The following is a 21,092-nucleotide window of genomic DNA, read 5'->3' as shown; positions in this document are numbered from 1 at the left end:
ATTCACGGATTTTTATCTATTCACCAGATTGATTCATAATCATAATAATCAAAACATTTAAATGAATAGCCATAATTGGATTTGATTTTGTATATATAAATCTTTTCCATTTGGTTTATATTTAAATATTTTCCATTTATAGTATTAATTCTACAAAAAAAATCCCGTAACAAAAACGTTCTATGGTATTTGGTCATTATAAATAACAGTCCATGGCAAGTTTTTTTTGTGTTTTTTGAAAAGGAGAGAAGGTTAGCACTCCCCTGGATGAGGACGGAATTAAAAAGACACACACTTATGTCTTCACATGGTTTGATAATCATGTGCATTTTTTTTCATCTAAAATACATTTTATTCAATGAAATGATGATGATGATAGTTATATGAATGAATGAATATTTAATATTGATGTGCGAGATGATAAATTTCGAATGAAGTGATTATCTGGTGAGTAGTTGATATTCTCTTGTACTGATTCATTTCTTGGTTTGTGTGTGTGTGTGTGTGTGTGTGTGTAGTTTAGCTACCATAAATTGTGTTATTAAAATCAAATCAGCCTTTTTTCATATATTGAACAAGAAAAAAATACATTTAAAAATAGTATAAAATTCAAACACACACACAAAGGAAATCCGATAATATCAGTGTTGTTGTTGACAAAAAAAAAATTATTACAAGCCATTACACAGAACAATTAACGATAACAACAATCGATATATCGATCAAATAATAATTTTTTTGTTTTGTTTTGTTTTGTTTCTCGATTTTCAATCACAATCATTATTATTTCCGCTTGATGTTGTCGTTTTAGCAGCTCCTCGACTTCTGGTGGTCATTCGAGTAGGTGTGGTTGCCGTTGTCATTGTTTTCGTTTTCGTTGCCGGCTATTTATGAAATAATAATAATAATCAAAAACTAAATGACAAAAGAAGGTAAACAAAAATCAATTCAACTAACCGAATTCTTTGGATTATTCGTTGTCGTTTCTGTAGTAGAAGTTGATTCCGGTTCCGTTGTTTTTTCTGTTTGTACGTTGCTATCAACAATCTGTTCTTCATCATCATCATCAAAATGTTCTTTTTTCAATTCAATCATTAATTGTTGTCCATCATCCGTATCTTCAGTGATAATATAATGAGCATTATTATCCACATTGCCATTAATAGTTTGAACATTTTCAGTATTTGAAGTAGGAGCTGTTGTATTATTATCATCGCCATCTTGTTGCTGAATGAGATCGGTTGTTGATTCTCCTTCACCACCAACTTCACCATCACCACCTGTTGAATAATCAAAAATTAATTCAAATAATACCAAGACACTAAACAAAGTTTTTTTTTATTTTATTACACAAACATATAATATAAACACTGTACAAAAAAAATTATCAATTTAAACTACATTACCATTGGTTGGATTATTATCGGCAATATCATCATCTTCACCATAATCATCATCACCATCGTCATCATATTCAGCATGTTCCATATCGATTATAAACAATTCTGGATGACAACGTTGTCGATGACGATTCACGTGGCTTGATTTTACGAATCGTTTATTACAATTTGGAAATGTACATTCATAATTCTTTTCGCCTGTATGTGTTTTACGATGATTCGTAACATAGGCCATTGTGACGGCTTTATAATTACAATTAGGCCAATCACATGCAAATGGTTTAATATCAGCATGACCCATAATATGTTTCTTCAAGTGACATTGTTGTAGGAAACGTTTGTTACATCCAGGCCATTCACAAACATGTTTCTTAGCATTCTCATGTATGGCTCTCTTATGATCGGTTAGAGCACCTTTTAGACGGAATGTCCAACCACAACCGGGAAAATCGCATTTAAATGGTTTCTCGCCAGTATGGGTTAACATGTGTGATTTTAATCCAGGTTTTTGGCTATGAATTGGCAAAAAAAAATAAATAAAAAATCACATGATGCAAAAAAAAATTACCCAATTACCTAAATGCCGAATTGCAGCCAGGCCAATCACAAACATATGGTCTTTCACCTGTATGTGATCGAAGATGTAATTTCAGTTGATGTGTTTGCGAAAAACGCATCGAACATGATGGCCAATTACAAGCGTATGGTTTCTCTCCGGTATGTGTTTTTTTATGATCCCAAAGATTTGAACGATATTTTGCCACATATTTACATCCTTGAAATGGACATGGAAATCTTCGAAGATGGTTATCCTCGTCTTTTGGTTCAACTTGACGACCTTTTTTCACTTTAGATGTTGGTGTATAATCAGCTGGATAATCTTCATCATCATCAACAGCATTACGATTACGAACACGTGTTGTCATAATAGAAGAGGAATGGTTACCATCACCATCCTCACCAACAAGTGTTGTTGCTTCATCTGCTTCATCGATTTCGGTTGTTCCATTATCAATAGTTTTCGATGTTGATGTTTCTAATTCATTGGTTACTTGGAATGCCGTTATAACACCACCTTCACGAATGAATGTATATGATGATGTTTGATCGGATTGCCGAGATTGTTTGGTTGTTGTAATAGGCGTTTCTACTGATTGTGATATACCTTCATAGACAAATTCAGATTTAATGTTCGGGACGACCATACGTTTAGGTCTTGTCGATGCTAATGTTGTCGCAGAAGCCGATGTATTTAATGATTTTGGTTCCAATATTGGTGTTTGTGCTGCATTTTTACGTTTACGACCACGTTTCGATGGCGTTGTTGGTGTTGCTGACGGTGGTGAAGATGTACCATCAGTTTGATTATTATCATCATTTTGTTGTTGCCGTGTACGTCGACGTTCAATAACTTCACCTATGGAAGCCATTTCTACCGGGACTATTGCTGTTTCTTCACTGATTATGGCCATTTCATTAACTTGTTGTTCTTCATGATCTTCAATATCACCGACACCATCAGTTTCATCTTGATTTATAACACGAAATACAATTTGTCCACCATTTTCTCCACCATCAGCAATCTGTAGAACCTGTATACTTTCCATTGGTAAATCTAATGGTTGACCATCTTCACCAATGATAACATAATTTGTCTGTGTTTCACCTTCATCCCCAAGTGTTTCTTCTTCATCTTCCATTATTTCTTCTTTGATTGTTGTAATTTTTTCTTCCATCGATTCATCTTCGGCACTTGTTGTTGGATGGCTATATTTTGAAAATAAACATTAAATTATAAAATTAATGAAACTTAAAAAAAATCAATAAACATACTCTTCATTATAATGTTGTTTCATTGATTCCATATTATCATAACGAATACCACATATACGACACATGTACATTTTAACACGAACTTCGACCATTTCGGCCATAAAATTTTGATCTAATCAAATAAAATTGAAAAAGATTATATGCTTTTATGATTAATGATTAATGATGATATTGATTAATTACCTTTCGTATCCGTTTCAAGTTCTTCAGTATTGTTATTCTCTTCTTTAGGGATATTATTATCCATTTATATATTTACAACAACTAATAACGAAGATAAAGATTCGATATTATTATTCAAAATCGGAGAGATTTATTCAAGTTTTTTTGAGAATTTTCTTAACGAATATATTAAGCTGAAATAGAAAAAAAGGAATTATTATTTAAAAATGATCAATCGATTTATCATCAGAATATGATCATTGAATGGCGCCAAAAATTATTATTCAATAAACAATTTGAATTTCGAAAGTTTCAATACATGACAAATTCAAAGAATATAGGATACTTGGACACATAGGACGCGACTTTGTTTATGGATGGATTTTTTTCGGCCGCCACACTTTTTGTGTGTGTGTGTGTGTGTATGATACAAACATATTCGGGCACCATACATACACACAATTACATCGGATAAATTTATCATAAAATTATCATAATAAATTGGATTGATTTATTTGAATTTTAATTTTAAAAAATTTATTATAAAATTCTAAATCGATCATTACTTACCAATGTGATGTTTTTGATTGAAATCGATATAAATTGAACGATTTTATGTTGACAATGAACCGTCCATCGACAATGGCTCAGCGCGTTTTTATGGCCAGTGTATACAGTAGATACGAAGGGGCACCACTTACCATAAGTTTTCATTTTTTTTTCTTTTGCTCATTTCTATCATTCTTTGTATTATTACGTGCGATCGTCATGGTGTGCGTTTCGTTTTTTGATTTTTAAACCACGCATGCGTCATTAGAAATGTTATTTTGTATCCATCACACCCACAAATGCTCAAATATATATCCATCCACAAAGGACATATTCGAAAATGATTGAAAAGAGTAGCGGCATAAAATTATATTTGTATGTTGAGATGTTATGTATCATTGGCAAGTACCACTATTATGGATATTATACAGAATATATATATATATATAGGACAGCACTATCACCATCTACCGTTGGGTATTCAAACTGTGGTTGGAAAAAAAATTGAAATTCAAAAAAATAGTGTGATTTATACCCACATATTAAATATTCAAACGGCAAAAAATCCTTCACAACGACAATCACAATGGAATTATCATTATCAAAATGAAAATCTTCAAAAACCTAAAGTCTTCTTATCTCTTTAAACGTAACGGTCCAATGAATATGATACCCCCCCATCACCAAAAAAAAGTAGCAACAACCAGCCAGTAATACAAACACAAATCATCGAAAAAAGGTGTCCACAATCGATATACAACAATAATACACACAAATGTCAATGATCACATCAATAATCTTTTTTTTTCTTATTCCATAATATAGAATGGTTCAATGATGATGACCTTGGTGAATGTGGCGAAAACCTGTCATCATCATTTTAGAAGATCAAGAAGACGAAAAACCCGGAAGTTAAATTTATCTATTATCACACACACACACACACACACAAACTCTTCAAAACATTCAAAATTGGATTCATTACATTATTATGATAATTTTCTTGACTATATATAAAACTTTAAGTTGTTCAAATCAAACTAAAGCAAACAAACAAACAAAAAAAGAAATCCCGAAAAATTGTCAAGATTCAATCGTGTGTGTGTGTGTGTGTGTCATTTGTGATTTTCATCGCCATATCGAATGAACATCATCATCATCACTAGCATCGTCGTAATCATTGAATGTGACAATGGGTAAACTTGGTTTTGCCAATCTAACAAGTTTATTATTTAGTTTTCTAACCATATCGAATATAATCTATAATAAACAAAGTTTCTATGATCAATTAACCGTGCGTAATAATTGGAATGCATATTATGATTTTATCATTGTTGGTGGTGGTACAGCTGGCATTGTGTTAGCCACTCGTCTTAGTGAAGATCGTGATATAACAGTATTGTTGATTGAAGCTGGTGGATCTGAAACGGTTACATCGAATACACCGGGTCTTAGTGAGACATTAATCGGTACAGTTATGGATTGGAAATTATTGACCACAATACAGAATTATTCCTGTATGGCAATGAATTCGAATCAATGTCATCTGGCTAGTGGTCGTGTATTGGGTGGTACATCTTCTATTAATCGTATGTATTATCTTCGTGGTAATCCTATCGATTATGATCTTTGGGAATCGAAATTTGGTAAGTTTTCAACTTGTTGTTGATTTCAATGAATGAATAAATTCTTTTTTGAAAAGGTCTAAAATCATGGACATGGAAAGATGTATTTCCATATATGATACGTAATGAAAATCAACAGGATCCAAATCGGTCGAAAATCGGTCATTATGGTCAAAATGGTCCTGTTTATCTGCAACCATTACGTAAATCATCATTGAAATTCACACCAACATCTAGTGATTCATCAGCTGATTCATCATCGGTAGATAAAATTCTTCAAACATTTCTTTTGGCTTCACGACAATCTGGTTATCGAATCATTGATCTTAATACAGGTGTTTCAAATGGATCAGCTCTATTACAATCGACAATACATCAAGGTCGTAGACAATCAATGTCAACAGCATTTTTGGAACCAAATCTAAAAAATCGACCAAATCTACATGTTTTAGCCAATTCAATTGTAACAAAAATTCTATTTGAAAACGATCGTGCTATCGGAGTACGTTTTCAACGTGATTGGCAACAATACAGTGTATTCGCAAGACAAGAAGTGATTATCAGTGCTGGTGCATTACATTCACCACAATTACTTATGTTGTCCGGTATTGGACCACGTAATGAATTGAATCGTCACCAGATTCCAGTGAAAATGGATCTACCTGGTGTTGGTGAAAATCTTCATGATCATGTTGGATCATTAGGTCTTTATTTTATTGTCGATGGTTTACCCGAACCGGGTGTAACTAAACAACATTTGAAACAATATTTTTATTATGGTAAGGGTCCATTAGCTGAATCGCCGTATGCAGCAACAATATTTCGTGACCATTCCAAATTCAATGATAACCATCAACGTTCATCACCAGATTCAATGTTATTGGCCTATGTAAATGGACTGACAAATCGTGAAATATCACCCGAATTAAGTGAACAACAGATAAATCTAAAACGTTCGGCTTGGAATCAATATTACGGTGAAAAATTAAAATCAACAGCTGGTAAATTACAATTCACAATATTACCGATTGTATTGAAACCAAAAAGTCGTGGTACAATTCGTCTGAAATCGGCCAATGCATTTGATCCACCATTGATTGATCCAAGATATTTGGAACATCCGGATGATCTACGTCAGATAATCAATGCAATGCGTGAAGCATTACGTTTAATACGTACAAAATCTTTCCGTCATATCGGTACAAAATGGTATCAATCGGTTGTACCTGGTTGTGAATTTGAATTTCAAAAATTTCAATCCGAATTATCGGAAACAATGATGATTTTTGGTGATGAAAATATCAATCAAATATCTGATGATTCGGAATCGGATAATTCTGTAGTAGAAGAATTAGATGTGGAACAACAATTTTTCACTACACAGCCGACGACCACTTATTCCTATCATCATCATCATCATCATCATCAGCAACAACAAAAACCTGAATCGACAACGGCCAAAATCTCAGTTGTAAACAATGGCAATAGTAGTGGTGGACAGAATTTACCATTCTATTTTGTATCATCATTTATGAGTAAATTATTTCGAAAATCATCACCAACATTATTATTAAGAAAACAATTGAAAAATTATCGATCATCATCATCATCGAATAGTCGTCGTCGGATATGGCGACGTTCAATATCGAATTCATCAGTTTCATCATACTATTTTGACCAATATTGGTTATTAGAACCGGAACGATTAAAAAATCATCCATTGATGAACAAAACATTGTATGGTGGTGTTGTTAGCAGTAGTAATCTTATCGATGGCTTTTCCTCTTCATCCTCTGGATCAAATCATAATACAGATAATACGATCGGAATAACAGTATGGAATAGTCATAGTAATCGTGGACAACAATCGAGACCTAAACCACCATCACAACAACAACCAAACAAATTTGAATCAACGACTACGACAAAAACATTGATATCGCCACAATTACCGATCGATGTTGAACCAATCGTATTGACCGGATATTTTGATTCGCCACCTAGAATTTCCACCGAATCACCATCGTCGAAGCCACCACCACCACCAGCCCAACCTACAATTCGAAGACAGTCATATCATACACCTGTCACAACAAAATCACCACCACAATCACAATCATTACCGAATCGTCGAATACCATCAGCATCGAATAACAATAATCAACAGCAAACAATTTCGAATAAACCGAATGCATTGGATCAATATCTACGTTGTATGGCACGAATGATGACCATGCCAATCGGTGATTATGTTGGTACTTGTCGTATGGGTACGAAAAATGATCATCATCATGGTGGAGCTGTTGTTGATGAACGTTTTCGTGTCATTGGTATACGTTCATTACGTGTTATTGATAATTCTGTAATACCGGAAATTACAACCGGTAGTATGGCATCAGTAGCTATTATGCTTGGAGAACGTGGAGCCGAATTCATACGAGAAGATCGAAAATTGAAAAAGAATTAAGAGAGATAGTAAGATTTTCATCAAACCAACAAATTGACAAACAAACAAACATAATGTTTTTCATTGAAATTATTTTGGGACAAAATTATTATTGATTAGATGGGCTTATTTTGAATTTAAAAAAAAATATATTTCATTTTAGATCAGGTTAATTAAAAAAATGTTTGTTTATTTCAAATTTCAAACAAGGTCATTACAATCGATAATAATGGCCATGACCATCTTTTACAAACACATGGTATAAATATTTTTGGTTTGGATCATCAAATCCAATTACAACGTTCGTAATTGAAATATAATGTATTTATGTCGACTACAACTACGACTAAGATGATGATGATGATGATGGTGACATTATTTTCGTTCGTTCATTCGTTGTTTTTTCATTTTATCCATCAACAAATGATGACATTATTGAACTTTTTTTTTCTTGGTCCAATAACAATAACAATATCATCATTAGGATTAGGATATTTGGATATGGCAACAGAAAAAAAACCGAATAATGATGATTAGCAGGGATTTTTTTTCAAATCAAATCCATCAAGCCTTAATGGTAAAGATTTTTTTTTTCAAATGATTAAAAAGTTTGTAAACAAATTGATGAAGCTATAATAAAATTTCTATATATTCATTTTTATTGTTTTGATGACACAGATTTTCTACAAACATTGTTTGACATCCAACAATTTTTTTTTCAATCAATCTAATGTCGTAATCATCAATGAATGTAACGAGATTTTTTTTTTGTTTTTGAAAAAAAATTCAATTATCATCACGACCGATATGAACCAAAAACTTCCCTATCAATCGATGGATCAATAAATTAATTTTAAAAAAATGATGATTATCATTATTTGATTATGTAAAGAAAAAAGAAATCAAAACAAATCAAATGTTTTTCCTGTTTTCGAATACACAATATTTCGAAATTTAAATCGATGATCATCATTGTGGTCATCAATGGCATAGCTATTAATTGACGATTGTAAATTCTTACAACAAACATTAATCATAATTAATTGATAAGAATCAGGATTGTTTCATATTCTGGTAATTAATGGTAGCAATTTTTTTTCTCTCTCTTCTTTTCTATGAAATTTTGATAACTAGTTTTGTTTTGTTTTAGTTTTTTTTAGCATTTATTCAACATCATTATCATATCACGAAAATTATCATTAAAAAAACTGGTTGTCCTTGATAATTTGTTTTAGTAGAAACAACAATCATTGTCCACCGAAAATATGATGATATTAAAAAGATAGTGTGGTGGTGGTGGTGGTGGTGGTGTTGGTCAGTATCCAGAAAATGATGATAACATTTTGAATATAATCAAAAAAAACAAAAGAAAAGAACCTCAACGATATAATCACTTATATATCATAATCATAATTGACCATGATTGTTGTTTTCGTTTCATCAGAATCCGAAATTGTTTGTCTTACCAATGGACAAAATTTTAAATATTATCTCTATTCTTTGATATAGAGAGAGAGAGAGAAAAAAAACAAAACAAACGAAATTCATAAAACATTTCGACATAACAAACACATATACAAAGGCGAAAGCATTGCAAACTTGTTTTTTTTTCATATATTCGACCAATACCAATTATCATTATCATCATAAAACAAAAAAAAAGGAAAGATTTTCTTTGTTGTTGCATAGCTGCAATTGCTTTTGATTTTGATGATGATATAACGATATCTCATAATCTTTGTTTGTATATTAGAGATAGAGAGGAGAGTAAAGCACATAGAAACACTTTCTCTTCTCTTTTCTCCACTTGTCATGTATCAAAAATGTTCGAAGACAAAGACGACTACGACGGCGGCGGCGGCAACAACGATAGCTTTTACTATTTAAACCAAACGAAAAATCAATCATTCGAAGCGGCAAACATTTCATTTTTTTTTTATAAGTCGAAATATTTTGTTTGTATTTTTTTAGCATACATAATGATGAAATCGATTCAATTCTGTTTGATTATTTTATTATTGACTATCGTTGGTCATCATCAAGGTCAACGAATAGCAACAAATTCATCGGCCATATTGGATTCGATTAATCGTGATCTTGATGAATTGAAATCATCCATTTCAAAAACATTAAATTCACCAAGATTTAATTCATCATCATACATATTCCGTACAAATGTCAACAGTAACAGTTCATTCGATACGGACCTTGAAGATTCACATACACATTTTCTTGTTGATCTAAATCAGGATCGACCATTTGTTCAATGTTCAACACCAAATGATGGTGATTCATTATGGAAATTTTCCATTCCATTTCTTAATGAATCCGATGGTCTTTTACGATTCCGTGAATTTCGTGGTAAACCATTATTGTTAGTAAATGTGGCCACATTTTGTGAATCAACTATTGAATATCCAATCTATAATCAATTAAAAGATAAATATGGTGATCAATTGATTATTATTGGTTTTCCATCCAATAATTTTTTGAACGTAAGTGTTGCTGCTTCTTTTCATTTTCTTTTCATTTATACTCAAATATATTTATAATATCAACCAATAAATTACACAACTAAGCAATAAATATTCAAATTTTATTTTGTTTTTTATTTAAAAAAAAATAGCAAGAACCAACTGGTGATGCAACCGAAATCTATAATGCAATAAAATATGTCCGACCTGGTAATGGTTTTGTACCGAAATTTCCATTGACCGAACGTATCGATGTAAATGGTTTGAATCAACACAAGATTTATAAATTTCTTAAACGTTGCTGTCCATCCACCCGAACACGTTTCAATGCCAATGAAGAAAAATTATTATATAAACCGAAAAATGCACGCGATATACGTTGGAATTTTGAAAAATTTCTCATCCATCCAATCACTGGTTATCCAGTTAAACGTTATGATCAAAAATATTTACCCGATCGTATTATTCCGGATATTGATCGATTATTGGAAGAAACAAGACAAAATTCAGCAACCGATCGATTCGATGCACCTGGATCAGCATAAATGTCATTCGAAATTATTGTCCTGATGATGATTTTTCATTGATAAATTGCTTTTTCATTCATCCATTGTTCACTATTGGTTATTACAACGAGAAACGAACATTACAACCAAACATTACTAAACACGGGGACCGGACCAATTATTGAAAACAAAGCGAAAAAAATTTTCACAATTTTCTAGCATTCATTTTTTTTTATATATAACCATACCACCACTTGATTGATTTTTTTTCTGTTCACGTGATCTAATTGATTGAATTGAATTTTTTTTCCTTATTAAACAAAGAAAAAAAAATAATAAAAAAAAATTTTTCCAGAAAAAAACTCACCAATATCGTGATATGATAATCGTAAATGAATGATAAACAAAAAAACAAAAAACAAATCAAAACAAACAAACAAAAATTTTCCTGTCAATTCAGATAGATCAATAATGAATAATAAATTCTATTTATTTAATTGAATGTGTCCAATCGACTAGACCGCCGAATGTTGTACCATCAAATGCTGCGCGTAATGCTTGTGATGATGATGATGCGGCGGCTGCTGCTGCTATGGCCGATGTTGCAGATGATGATGATGTAGTTGATGATGATGGCATGAGACCAGTGTGCGTTAATTTATGTTTTTTCAGATTACCCTTTAAATCGGATATATAACCACAACCGGAAAAATCACATTGATATATTGTTACACCGGAATGTAAACGTTTATGTATATTTAATCGTCGTGGTTTTTCCGTCTGATATACGCAACCAGGATGATCGCATTGATAATAAACAACACGTTTAGATGATAATGATTGTGATGATTGTTGATGATGATGATGGTGATGATTATTCGAATGATGATTATGATGATTCTGATTGTGATGATGATGATGTTGTTGTTGTTGTTGTTGTACCGATGAAGAACTATGGCTATGATGTGAATATGATGATGGTGGCGGTGGTTGATTAAAAGAAAATGCCGGTGTACCCGTACTCGGTAGACAACGATTTGAATCGATACGAATCGTTGCAGCTGATGATTGACCGGACATTGGATTTTGGAAATAAATTAAATGTGGTTTAATATCGTGATGACCATTCCCATCATTATCAACATTATCATCATCATCCTCATCATCATCACAATTAGGATTCTCGGCTGATGATACAACCACGCCGGAGGATGTTGTACAAGATTCGGCATCACCATCAGCCCCGACATGTATATGTGGATGATGAACCATACCATTATTAGTTCCGTCAATAAAACCGCTTTGCATAAGTGTTTGTAATTTTTGTGGTAATATTGATCTAATGTGTTCATCATTACCGGTTGCACATTGATATAATCGTAATGATTCATAACGTTGATTCCATTCATTAAGATCATTTTCATATGATGTAATTAATTTCTGCAATTGTTCAATCTGTTTCAATTCAGCTCTCATTGAATTATTATTATCATCATTATTATTATTATTATGGCGATTATTATTATTTGAATTAGAATTTGATGATGATGATGTAGATTTTGACGATAATGATGATGATCGTAATAATGATGATAGACTTTGCAAACATTGTACATGTTCACGTGATATACGTTGTATATTTTCCAATATTTGTACCGAATGTTGTAATGCAATGGCAACATCTTTTATTTTATTCAATTCACGTTCATATCGACGACATTTACGACAATTTACAATTGAATCATTATTGATGGTTGTGCTGCTGCTGGTTGTTGATCGTTGGTTAACATAATCCATGGTTGACATTTTTGTTGTTGTTGTTGTTGTTGTTGTTGCTTTTCAATCAATCAATCAATAATTTGTTGCTAAATTTCAACCGAAAATGTTTGAAAAAACGAAAACATTCAAAAAAAAAAAAATTGTAACCATGATGATCAATTTGTTATAACTTACTTACATTTATCGATTTAAGTTTGTTCGATTTTTTTTCAACAAAAAAAAACTATCGATTACAATAAGATTTTAAACATGAGGAATCAAACAAATGAAAAAAAAACGTTTGTTATTAATTAATCCATTTGAGATGTTTACCGAAAAACCGTCACGAAAAAAAAGTGGTAGCAGCAACACTAACAGCAGCAGCGAGAGCAACACCCAGCAGCAGTAGTAGATAGAAGCACCCAATAAAAGAACTGTTATGTTTCAAGACCTATTTGTTGATTTTGGATCCGTAAGATGGCAGGCCAACACAACCTGAATGATTGATTAATCGTTCGATTAATTGAATGATATATTAGTTGTCCGATAATCGTATTCGTATTTCGTATTTCGTATCTACTTTTTTTTATTTTGAATAATTTATTATAAAAATTTCGAAATTTTTAATTTTAATAAATAATAATCGATAATCTTATTGTCAATATTTAGTGTGCATCTGAATCTTGAAAATCATCATCATCAATTTACAATAGATAAGTAAAAACTGATTTTGTTTTGTTTTGAGATTAATTAAATTAAATCAATATATCAATATAGTTTCGATAAGAGAAAGAAGAAAAAAAAATGAAATAAATTTTAACAATTCGAAATGCAGAGAAAAAAATAAACTTACCCGAACAAATCCGGTCACACTAATGACACCGAATTTTCCATAAGAAACGCCATATCGATTTTTTGTATGAAATTTTTCAATTTGTGAACATAATTTCCAGTGTGAACCAAATGATGCAAATGATTTGACAGTGTCCACGAGAATCAATCGACGTATACCGTTTGTATGGATACGTTTCGAATATTGTGTACAAACATAATGTATACCAAACATACCCATACATTGTGTGAGAATACATGACATTAAGAATAAACATTGTGATAAATCCATTTCTTGGTCCATATGATATATTCGAACAATCAATGATATTTGATAAAGATTGACCGGAAGAAAACAGGCTAGATAGGCCAAAAAAATTGCCGAATATGATCGAAATACATGATCGGCGAATATGAATAATTGTATATTTTGTCGTAAAAATTTTCCCAACAATCGATGGCTAATCATTTCTAATGGTTCATATTCAATTCTATTGGCGATCCGATCATATTCACATGATATAAGCCAATAAAAACATAACATAAATGTGAATAATAATTCAATCATATTAAATACAAGTAAACTATCTATTAATGCCATTAAAGCAACGATTTCCGTGATGACAATCTTAATGATGCCAAACAATGGTGTATAAGCCGGATTGAAAAATTCTGACCAATTCATTTGAACTTGTGTTGTAATATAATGTTGTGAGTAAAGAATTAATGATACTATATATTTAATTAATTAATAAAATTTTATATCATCTATTTGATTAACAGATTATTAACGAAATTACCTGACATGCAAATTTCAAAATTACGACGAATAACATGGATACGCATTTTATTCTGTAAATAGTTGGACCAATCCATTGCTAGTGGCGATACTGATTTTGATTTGATGATAAAATCTTTACGTTTTTCAAGAATAATATCGACGATCGTTGAATTTAATCGGCAATTATTAGGTAGGAAAAAATATCTATACATATAGACCATAGTAAAAAGTACAACCATGAATATAAGATTTCCTTCGGCCGTTAATCGTAAAAATTGAGATAAATCAAATATAATTATACGATAATGTTTAGATAATGGTAGAATATAAAGCAATAGAAATCGAATCGATGATGATAGTAGGTAAATGAGAAAATATTTATGATAACGAATAATTTGTTCATTTTGTTCGATTATTCCATTAATGAATGGATCAATCTGTTTGAAATATTGCCTGGTGTTTGGCCAACACCATCGATATGTGGTAATCAAAATATTGTTAACATAATTCATTGATAATAACATTATTAAGAAAGAAATTTTTTTTAATAAATTAAATTGAAATGAATAGGCCATTCAGTATAATGTGATGATGTTAACAAACAAAGTCAAAGCGTTAAGATTAATCTCATGCAGGTTTTGTGTGATATATTCTGAGTGGAAAACAATAATAACAATTACATAAACTTAAAAACAGGAGGTTTAGATGTGGGTGCGTTTACATTCGAAAACTTTAATTACAACAGAATCGATTTTTTTTAAGGTTCATCCTACGAATTCGCCAGGCAATTAAATGTCGTTTGAATTTGAATTTGAATTACATTTTTTTTATTCTTGTTTTTTTTAATGGCCATCCAAAAAAAAACTTTTCTGGATTACAATATAATGATAACATTTTCTATTTCACAATTTTTTTTAAACACAATCAAAAATGACAGATCTTGTGTGTGTTGTAATTGTGTTATTGTGGTTAACAACAACAAGAACCACCACCATATTTGCTAAGTTTTTTTTAGGTGAAGAAAAAAAATTGAAATTTTTTTTCCATAGAATTTTAATTATGTGAAAACACCAAAGTTTTTATGGAAAACAGAAGGAAAAAACAATTGATAAAAATTTCAAGTCAGTCATATTCATATTATTTATTTATTACGAATTTAACTTTTTATTTTAGCAAACAAATCGAAAAAAATTTTTCCATGCATCCAATTCATATCGATCGATATATGAATTCTCACAGGTTGATTTTGAACAAGATGACGAACAACACAACATGAGTTGAATAGAAAAATGGTCAACGTATGGAATTTAAGTAATACGATTTTTTGGATATACTGAAAAGTATACTGAAAAGATGGAAAAAAAATTGTTAGAATTTTATGATTATCATTCATAATCAATAGATATACTTCTCTGTTTTTTTTGTTGTTTAATAAATTCGCTTTCATTTTGCAAAATTATTTCATCTTGTACATGGTTTGATTATATTATCTGCTGGTAAAATGTGTTGATAATTTTTCTGACGATAAAGCACGCACGCACGCAAACACACAGAAAATACAAATAGAAATGTTTTAATAACAATCAAAATAACATTTTCCTCCTTGAACAGTATGAGACATCGAATGCACAATGATAATAAGACATCATTGAACAGTGCGTGATAAATGAATTTTTTTTTCGTATTTGTGATAAAGTTTTTTTATCGTTCGGAAAATCTTGTACATGGTTTGATCATATTATCTGTGGCTAAAATGTGCTGATAATTTTTCCGACGATAAAACGCAAACAGAATTGCAATGAATATATTGCATGTATCTCTTTTATAAATCTCATATCGTCTGTTAGGAAAGTATGTGTGTGTGTATCGCGGCAACATTATATTTCGAAGTTAAACACGATTGTAGCTATCCAGATTTCACTATGTAGCAACTAAATGATTGTTACCATGGATTGCAATTTGTTTTATCCCACTTATCTTCGTAATTTTCCCTCACTTTACGATCAACTACTACAAAATATCCGATAATTTGCTATTTTTGCAATGCTCATTTTACTTATACTATGAATCGTGGTCAAGGTTTGATATATTTGTGGCGAGACGATCGTTCGAAAGAAATCGACGATTTGACAAAGTTGATACAAGCGAGGATTGTAACTTGTTAGCGCTGTGTCAGTGCTGCAGTTGCAATTTGAGTTTTCGGCTTGGCGAAGCGCTTTCTCCATTTTGACGCTTGCCTTATCACAGTAGTACCCTTAACCGGAGAAATCGTGGTGTCTCTCACATTCAAATGGTTAACGCGCTTCAATGCGTAGGGCTTGAGCGAGAAGCTTCGGCTTTTCGCTTAAGTCTCGGCGTATGAGATTCTGATCCATACTCGGATGTAGTGTGTATGGTATTGGATCTCGAATCAGCGCCGTGCATTTCTGGGTCTCCCCTTAATCTTTAAGGCATGGACTGAAATGCTCAACTGCTGAAGATTCCCGTCAACTTGGAGCTGCTCAATGGTCGCATATCGGATTCGTGGTTACATGGTCGTTTTGGATGGATCCAGAACTTGGCTTGTTTTCGCTTTTCGTGCTTAAATGTACCGATTAAATAGTGGAACAGCCATTCGTTCATTGCAACAAGCTGAAGAAGATCGACGAAAATGCCTGAAATCGAAAGATTACGGGTTTTGATCGTACTTTGTACGATTTGTGGCATGATCGATGTTTGCTAAGCTTTCCACCTAAACAGTGATGTGCGAAGCAATCGTCATGTCGTGTTGTTATTGCAACAACACAAGCAATGTTTGACAGCTGAATATTCTCTGGTTAATTGTCACCAACAATTACCTGAATATGAAGCAAGTCTATAACATTTGCTGCTACCTGGTTGATCCTGCCAGTAGTCATATGCTTGTCTCAAAGATTAAGCCATGCATGTCTAAGTACATACCGTATTAAGGTGAAACCGCGAATGGCTCATTAAATCAGTTATGATTCATTGGATGTTGACCAATTACATGGATAACTGTGGTAATTCTAGAGCTAATACATGCCGAAAAGCTTCATCCTCGTGGTGGAGTGCATTTATTAGACCAAGACCAAAGGTGGCAACACCTTACGGTGGTGACTCTGGATAACTGCAGCTGACCGCATGGCCTCGTGCCGGCGGCATATCCTTCGAGTGTCTGCCTTATCAACTTTCGATGGTAGGTTATGTGCCTACCATGGTTGTAACGGGTAACGGGGAATCAGGGTTCGATTCCGGAGAGGGAGCCTGAGAGACGGCTACCACATCCAAGGAAGGCAGCAGGCGCGCAAATTACCCACTCTCAGAACGAGGAGGTAGTGACGAAAAATAACAATACGGGCTTCGCTTATGCGTTCTCGTAATTGGAATGAGTACAGTTTAAATCCTTTAACGAGGATCAATTGGAGGGCAAGTCTGGTGCCAGCAGCCGCGGTAATTCCAGCTCCAATAGCGTATATTAAAGTTGTTGTGGTTAAAAAGCTCGTAGTTGGATCTCAGCTCATGCATGGTGGTCCACTTGACGGTGGTTACTGTCATGCTGAGCAGAATATCGCATTGTCCCACGGTATTCTTCATTGAGTGTCGTGGGCGATCGATACGTTTACTTTGAAAAAATTAGAGTGCTCAAAGCAGGCATCAATCGCCTGAATACTGTTGCATGGAATAATGGAATAGGACCTTGGTTCTGTTCTGTTGGTCTTCGGAATCGAGGTAATGATTAAGAGGGACGGACGGGGACATTAGTACTGCGGCGATAGAGGTGAAATTCTTGGACCGCCGCATGACTAACTAAAGCGAAAGCATTTGTCAAGAACGTTTTCATTAATCAAGAACGAAAGTTAGAGGTTCGAAGGCGATCAGATACCGCCCTAGTTCTAACCATAAACGATGCCAACCAGCAATCAGCCAGAGTTTATTGTATGACTCGGCTGGCGGCTTCCGGGAAACCAAAGTTTTTCGGTTCCAGGGGAAGTATGGTTGCAAAGCTGAAACTTAAAGGAATTGACGGAAGGGCACCACCAGGAGTGGAGCCTGCGGCTTAATTTGACTCAACACGGGAAAACTCACCCGGTCCGGACACTGGAAGGATTGACAGATTAAGAGCTCTTTCTTGATTCAGTGGGTGGTGGTGCATGGCCGTTCTTAGTTGGTGGAGCGATTTGTCTGGTTAATTCCGATAACGAACGAGACTCTAGCCTACTAAATAGTGTTGAACACCCGTTGTGTTGTTCGAACGCTTCTTAGAGGGACAAACGGCGTTTCAGCCGTATGAAAAAGAGCAATAACAGGTCTGTGATGCCCTTAGATGTCCGGGGCCGCACGCGCGCTACACTGAAAAAATCAGCGTGCATGTGTCTACCTACTTCGAAAGAAGCGGGAAACCGAGTGAAACTTTTTCGTGATTGGGATTGGGGATTGTAATTGTTGTCCATGAACGAGGAATTCCCAGTAAGCACAAGTCATCAGCTTGTGTTGATTACGTCCCTGCCCTTTGTACACACCGCCCGTCGCTACTACCGATTGGATGTTTTAGTGAGGTCTTCGGACAGGCCAACGTAGCCATCCTCGTGGTGGCCATGTTCGGCCGGAAAGATGACCAAACTTGAACATCTAGAGGAAGTAAAAGTCGTAACAAGGTTTCCGTAGGTGAACCTGCGGAAGGATCATTATCGGTGTTTTTTTGAACAATGAAACACTTGATTCTCAATTCGAACGATGTGTTGCCCGTTATCACAAACGGATCGACTGACTTGTGTTGCGATTGGTGGTGTCATTGAAAGTTCTGAAGTTGAAACTTGGCTTTTATTATATCTGGGTAACATGGAAAAAAGCATTAGTTCAACTTCATAATAATGGAACTTGACACTTACCGATGTACAACTTTGTCGGCGATTCTCCTTGCTATCTGTTGGTGCCTATTCTACGGTTCCTGTTTGTCCTCGGGATAAACGTGGATGTAGTGTGTCGCTTGTAATGAGTGCCGCTAGGTTTAAATACCAGATTCGAGCATAATTCGATTGCTGGAGCCACAGGTACAAGGCATTTTCTTTTTCATTTCAAAACAACATTGAGCCAGTATCATTGAAACAATTAAATTGTGATTCTGCAAATGAATCGCAAGAAAGCAAAAATTACTACTGCCAGTGGTGGATCACTCGGCTCGCTGGTCGAGGAAGAACGTAGCTAGCTACGTTAATCGGTGTGAAATGCAGGACACTCTGATCACTCGACATTCGAACGCACATTGCAGCCATTGGATATCCGATGGCTTCGTTTGTCTGAGCGTCGTTATCGAAATTTGACAAACCAAAATGAAATAGATCTTTATCGTCGCGATTCATTTCGGTGTCGTGAGATTATTTCTAAACATTTCGAATGCTGACTCCTTTGGTGATTATTTGATGGCTTTGTAGCACATTCATCACTAGAAGGGTATTTAGCGTTTCCAGCTAAACAACCCAGAATGTGTGCCATGTATGATTACCATGATGGATTAACATTCAAATTAGAATTGTCTATATTCGACCTCAGATCAAGCGAGACTACCCGCTGAATTTAAGCATATAACTAAGCGGAGGAAAAGAAACCAAATGGGATTCCCTGAGTAACGGCGAGCGAAAGGGGAAAAGTCCAGCGCCAAGTCTTGACGTTTAGGCGTTCAAGAGATGCGGCGTTAATGTGTTGGTGCATCATGAATTGTCGTATGTTTCAAGTTCCTTTGACAGGGACATCCAGAGCGGGTGCTAGGCCCATAGAGACGAACGACTGATTCATGCAAACCGATGCATTCTAGAGTCAGGTTGCTTGAGAGTGCAGCTTAAAGTCGGTGGTAGACTCCATCCAAGACTAAATATGACAGCGAGACCGATAGCAAACAAGTACCGTGAGGGAAAGTTGCAAAGCACTTTGAAGAGAGAGTTAAACAGTACGTGAAACCACTGGAAGGCAAACAGATGGAACCACGAAGTTTGCGCTTCGGTCGATTCAATCAACGCTTGCAGCCAACGACGACGGAAATGGGATCTTTTCGGAGATTGTTCCTTTGTTTTTTCGGCCGCAAGCTTTGGTGCATTTCGTGCCGAGGATGCTAAGCCACGTTCGATCAGATGATTGGGACGGCCGTAAGATTGGGCTGGAGAAAGGTGCCCGTCAAGTCTTTGATTTGACGGCGTTATAGTCTCTGGCCGGAACCGTCGCCTAATGAACTGATTGATAAAAGTTCTCCTTCGGGAGTATATAAACTGCGTTTTCCTGTGATTGCTAATTGATGTTTCGAGGCTGGTCTTTACGTGTCTTTGGATGCGAAAAGCCGTTTCAACAATGTCAATTAGTTGTTGCTTGCATTGCGTGGTGTGGAACTGTGGCGCGAGTAGGTCGGTTTCCATTTGACCCGTCTTGAAACACGGACCAAGGAGCCTATCATATACGCAAGTCGCTCGGTCTTGTACAGGCCAGAGAGGCGAAATGAAAGTAAAGCTACGAGATTTCGGTCGCAGTAGCGGCTCGCCTACTTTGTTTATTGGCAATCAGGCGAAGCTGGAGCGTATACGATGGTACCCGAAAGATGGTGAACTATGCCTGGGCAAGACGAAGCCAGAGGAAACTCTGGTGGAGGTCTGTAGCGATTCTGACGTGCAAATCGATCGTCAGACCTGGGTATAGGGGCGAAAGACTAATCGAACCATCTAGTAGCTGGTTCCCTCCGAAG

The 21,092-nt window shown here is 34.4% G+C and overlaps 5 protein-coding genes, 1 long non-coding RNA gene and 4 other non-coding genes across 11 annotated transcripts in view; 6 read left to right on the top strand and 4 right to left on the bottom strand.

Moving 5' to 3' along the window:
* Window positions 1–228: 228 nt before the first annotated feature.
* LOC124491325 (U6atac minor spliceosomal RNA) lies at window positions 229–335 on the top strand. Its single transcript, XR_006958941.2, has one exon. It is a non-coding gene; the product is annotated as a U6atac minor spliceosomal RNA (small nuclear RNA).
* On the bottom strand, window positions 329–4,059 carry LOC124490644 (uncharacterized). 2 transcript variants are annotated; one of them, XM_047053180.2, is made up of 7 exons: window positions 3,966–4,059; window positions 3,417–3,589; window positions 3,234–3,345; window positions 1,977–3,167; window positions 1,407–1,912; window positions 958–1,280; window positions 329–884 (listed from the first exon to the last, which is right to left on the bottom strand). In XM_047053180.2, exons 2-7 carry the CDS (start codon window positions 3,478–3,480, stop codon window positions 768–770), a joined length of 2,313 nt encoding a protein of 770 aa, XP_046909136.2. In that variant the 5' UTR covers window positions 3,481–3,589; window positions 3,966–4,059; the 3' UTR covers window positions 329–767. The 2 variants fall into 2 exon arrangements, with proteins under 2 accessions (XP_046909136.2, XP_046909137.2); XM_047053181.2 differs by having other exon boundaries at window positions 3,417–3,497; window positions 3,966–4,056.
* Window positions 4,060–4,194: 135 nt separating this feature from the next.
* On the top strand, window positions 4,195–8,221 carry LOC124490643 (uncharacterized). Its single transcript, XM_047053178.2, has 3 exons — window positions 4,195–4,683; window positions 4,770–5,590; window positions 5,647–8,221. Exons 2-3 carry the CDS (start codon window positions 5,137–5,139, stop codon window positions 8,034–8,036), a joined length of 2,844 nt encoding a protein of 947 aa, XP_046909134.1. The 5' UTR covers window positions 4,195–4,683; window positions 4,770–5,136; the 3' UTR covers window positions 8,037–8,221.
* LOC142597467 (uncharacterized) lies at window positions 5,147–9,708 on the bottom strand. Its single transcript, XR_012832197.1, has 2 exons — window positions 6,595–9,708; window positions 5,147–6,528 (listed from the first exon to the last, which is right to left on the bottom strand). It is a non-coding gene; the product is annotated as an uncharacterized LOC142597467 (long non-coding RNA).
* Window positions 9,563–11,357, top strand: LOC124490624 (epididymal secretory glutathione peroxidase). The gene is made up of 2 exons (XM_047053155.2): window positions 9,563–10,510; window positions 10,642–11,357. The coding sequence occupies exons 1-2, from the start codon at window positions 9,839–9,841 to the stop codon at window positions 11,032–11,034; spliced, it is 1,065 nt and encodes a 354-aa protein (XP_046909111.2). The 5' UTR covers window positions 9,563–9,838; the 3' UTR covers window positions 11,035–11,357.
* On the bottom strand, window positions 10,610–13,166 carry LOC124490623 (uncharacterized). The gene is made up of 3 exons (XM_075730328.1): window positions 12,953–13,166; window positions 11,363–12,860; window positions 10,610–11,278 (listed from the first exon to the last, which is right to left on the bottom strand). The coding sequence occupies exon 2, from the start codon at window positions 12,799–12,801 to the stop codon at window positions 11,485–11,487; it is 1,317 nt and encodes a 438-aa protein (XP_075586443.1). The 5' UTR covers window positions 12,802–12,860; window positions 12,953–13,166; the 3' UTR covers window positions 10,610–11,278; window positions 11,363–11,484.
* A 245-nt stretch (window positions 13,167–13,411) lies between these two features.
* On the bottom strand, window positions 13,412–16,090 carry LOC124490622 (uncharacterized). The gene is made up of 4 exons (XM_075730326.1): window positions 15,774–16,090; window positions 14,385–15,698; window positions 13,607–14,316; window positions 13,412–13,477 (listed from the first exon to the last, which is right to left on the bottom strand). The coding sequence occupies exons 2-4, from the start codon at window positions 14,938–14,940 to the stop codon at window positions 13,412–13,414; spliced, it is 1,332 nt and encodes a 443-aa protein (XP_075586441.1). The 5' UTR covers window positions 14,941–15,698; window positions 15,774–16,090.
* Window positions 16,091–17,235: 1,145 nt separating this feature from the next.
* On the top strand, window positions 17,236–19,053 carry LOC124491326 (small subunit ribosomal RNA). Its single transcript, XR_006958942.2, has one exon. It is a non-coding gene; the product is annotated as a small subunit ribosomal RNA (ribosomal RNA).
* Window positions 19,054–19,519: 466 nt separating this feature from the next.
* On the top strand, window positions 19,520–19,672 carry LOC124491322 (5.8S ribosomal RNA). The gene has a single exon (XR_006958938.1). It is a non-coding gene; the product is annotated as a 5.8S ribosomal RNA (ribosomal RNA).
* Window positions 19,673–19,906: 234 nt separating this feature from the next.
* Window positions 19,907–21,092, top strand: part of LOC124491328 (large subunit ribosomal RNA) — a 3,754-nt gene continuing 2,568 nt past the window's right edge. The window contains exon 1 of the ribosomal RNA XR_006958944.2: window positions 19,907–21,092. This exon is cut by the window's right edge and continues 2,568 nt beyond it. This is a non-coding gene — a ribosomal RNA (large subunit ribosomal RNA).

This window comes from Dermatophagoides farinae, chromosome 4 (genome assembly GCF_024713945.1).
Source record: "Dermatophagoides farinae isolate YC_2012a chromosome 4, ASM2471394v1, whole genome shotgun sequence".
NCBI classification, from domain to species: Eukaryota; Metazoa; Arthropoda; class Arachnida; order Sarcoptiformes; family Pyroglyphidae; genus Dermatophagoides; species Dermatophagoides farinae.
Note: the sequence above shows the minus strand (reverse complement) of the source record. Positions and strands in the feature narration are given on the sequence as shown.

Bases quoted from the DNA above. Each gene is read 5' to 3' on its own strand.
- LOC124490623 (XM_075730328.1), bottom strand. From the start codon at position 12,801: ATGTCAACCATGGATTATGTTAACCAACGATCAACAACCAGCAGCAGC.
- LOC124490624 (XM_047053155.2), top strand. From the start codon at position 9,839: ATGTTCGAAGACAAAGACGACTACGACGGCGGCGGCGGCAACAACGAT. The intron at 10,511-10,641 runs GTAAGTGTTGCT...AAAAAAAAATAG, and splicing joins CATCCAATAATTTTTTGAAC to CAAGAACCAACTGGTGATGC.
- LOC124490643 (XM_047053178.2), top strand. From the start codon at position 5,137: ATGGGTAAACTTGGTTTTGCCAATCTAACAAGTTTATTATTTAGTTTT. The intron at 5,591-5,646 runs GTAAGTTTTCAA...TTTTTTGAAAAG, and splicing joins TCTTTGGGAATCGAAATTTG to GTCTAAAATCATGGACATGG.
- LOC124490644 (XM_047053180.2), bottom strand. From the start codon at position 3,480: ATGGATAATAATATCCCTAAAGAAGAGAATAACAATACTGAAGAACTT. The intron at 3,346-3,416 runs GTAATTAATCAA...TTATTTGATTAG, and splicing joins ACTTGAAACGGATACGAAAG to ATCAAAATTTTATGGCCGAA. The intron at 1,913-1,976 runs GTAATTGGGTAA...GCCAATTCATAG, and splicing joins GGCTGCAATTCGGCATTTAG to CCAAAAACCTGGATTAAAAT.
- LOC124490622 (XM_075730326.1), bottom strand. From the start codon at position 14,940: ATGGCCTATTCATTTCAATTTAATTTATTAAAAAAAATTTCTTTCTTA. The intron at 14,317-14,384 runs GTAATTTCGTTA...TTAAATATATAG, and splicing joins TTTTGAAATTTGCATGTCAG to TATCATTAATTCTTTACTCA. The intron at 13,478-13,606 runs GTAAGTTTATTT...AAACAAAATCAG, and splicing joins GTGTGACCGGATTTGTTCGG to TTTTTACTTATCTATTGTAA.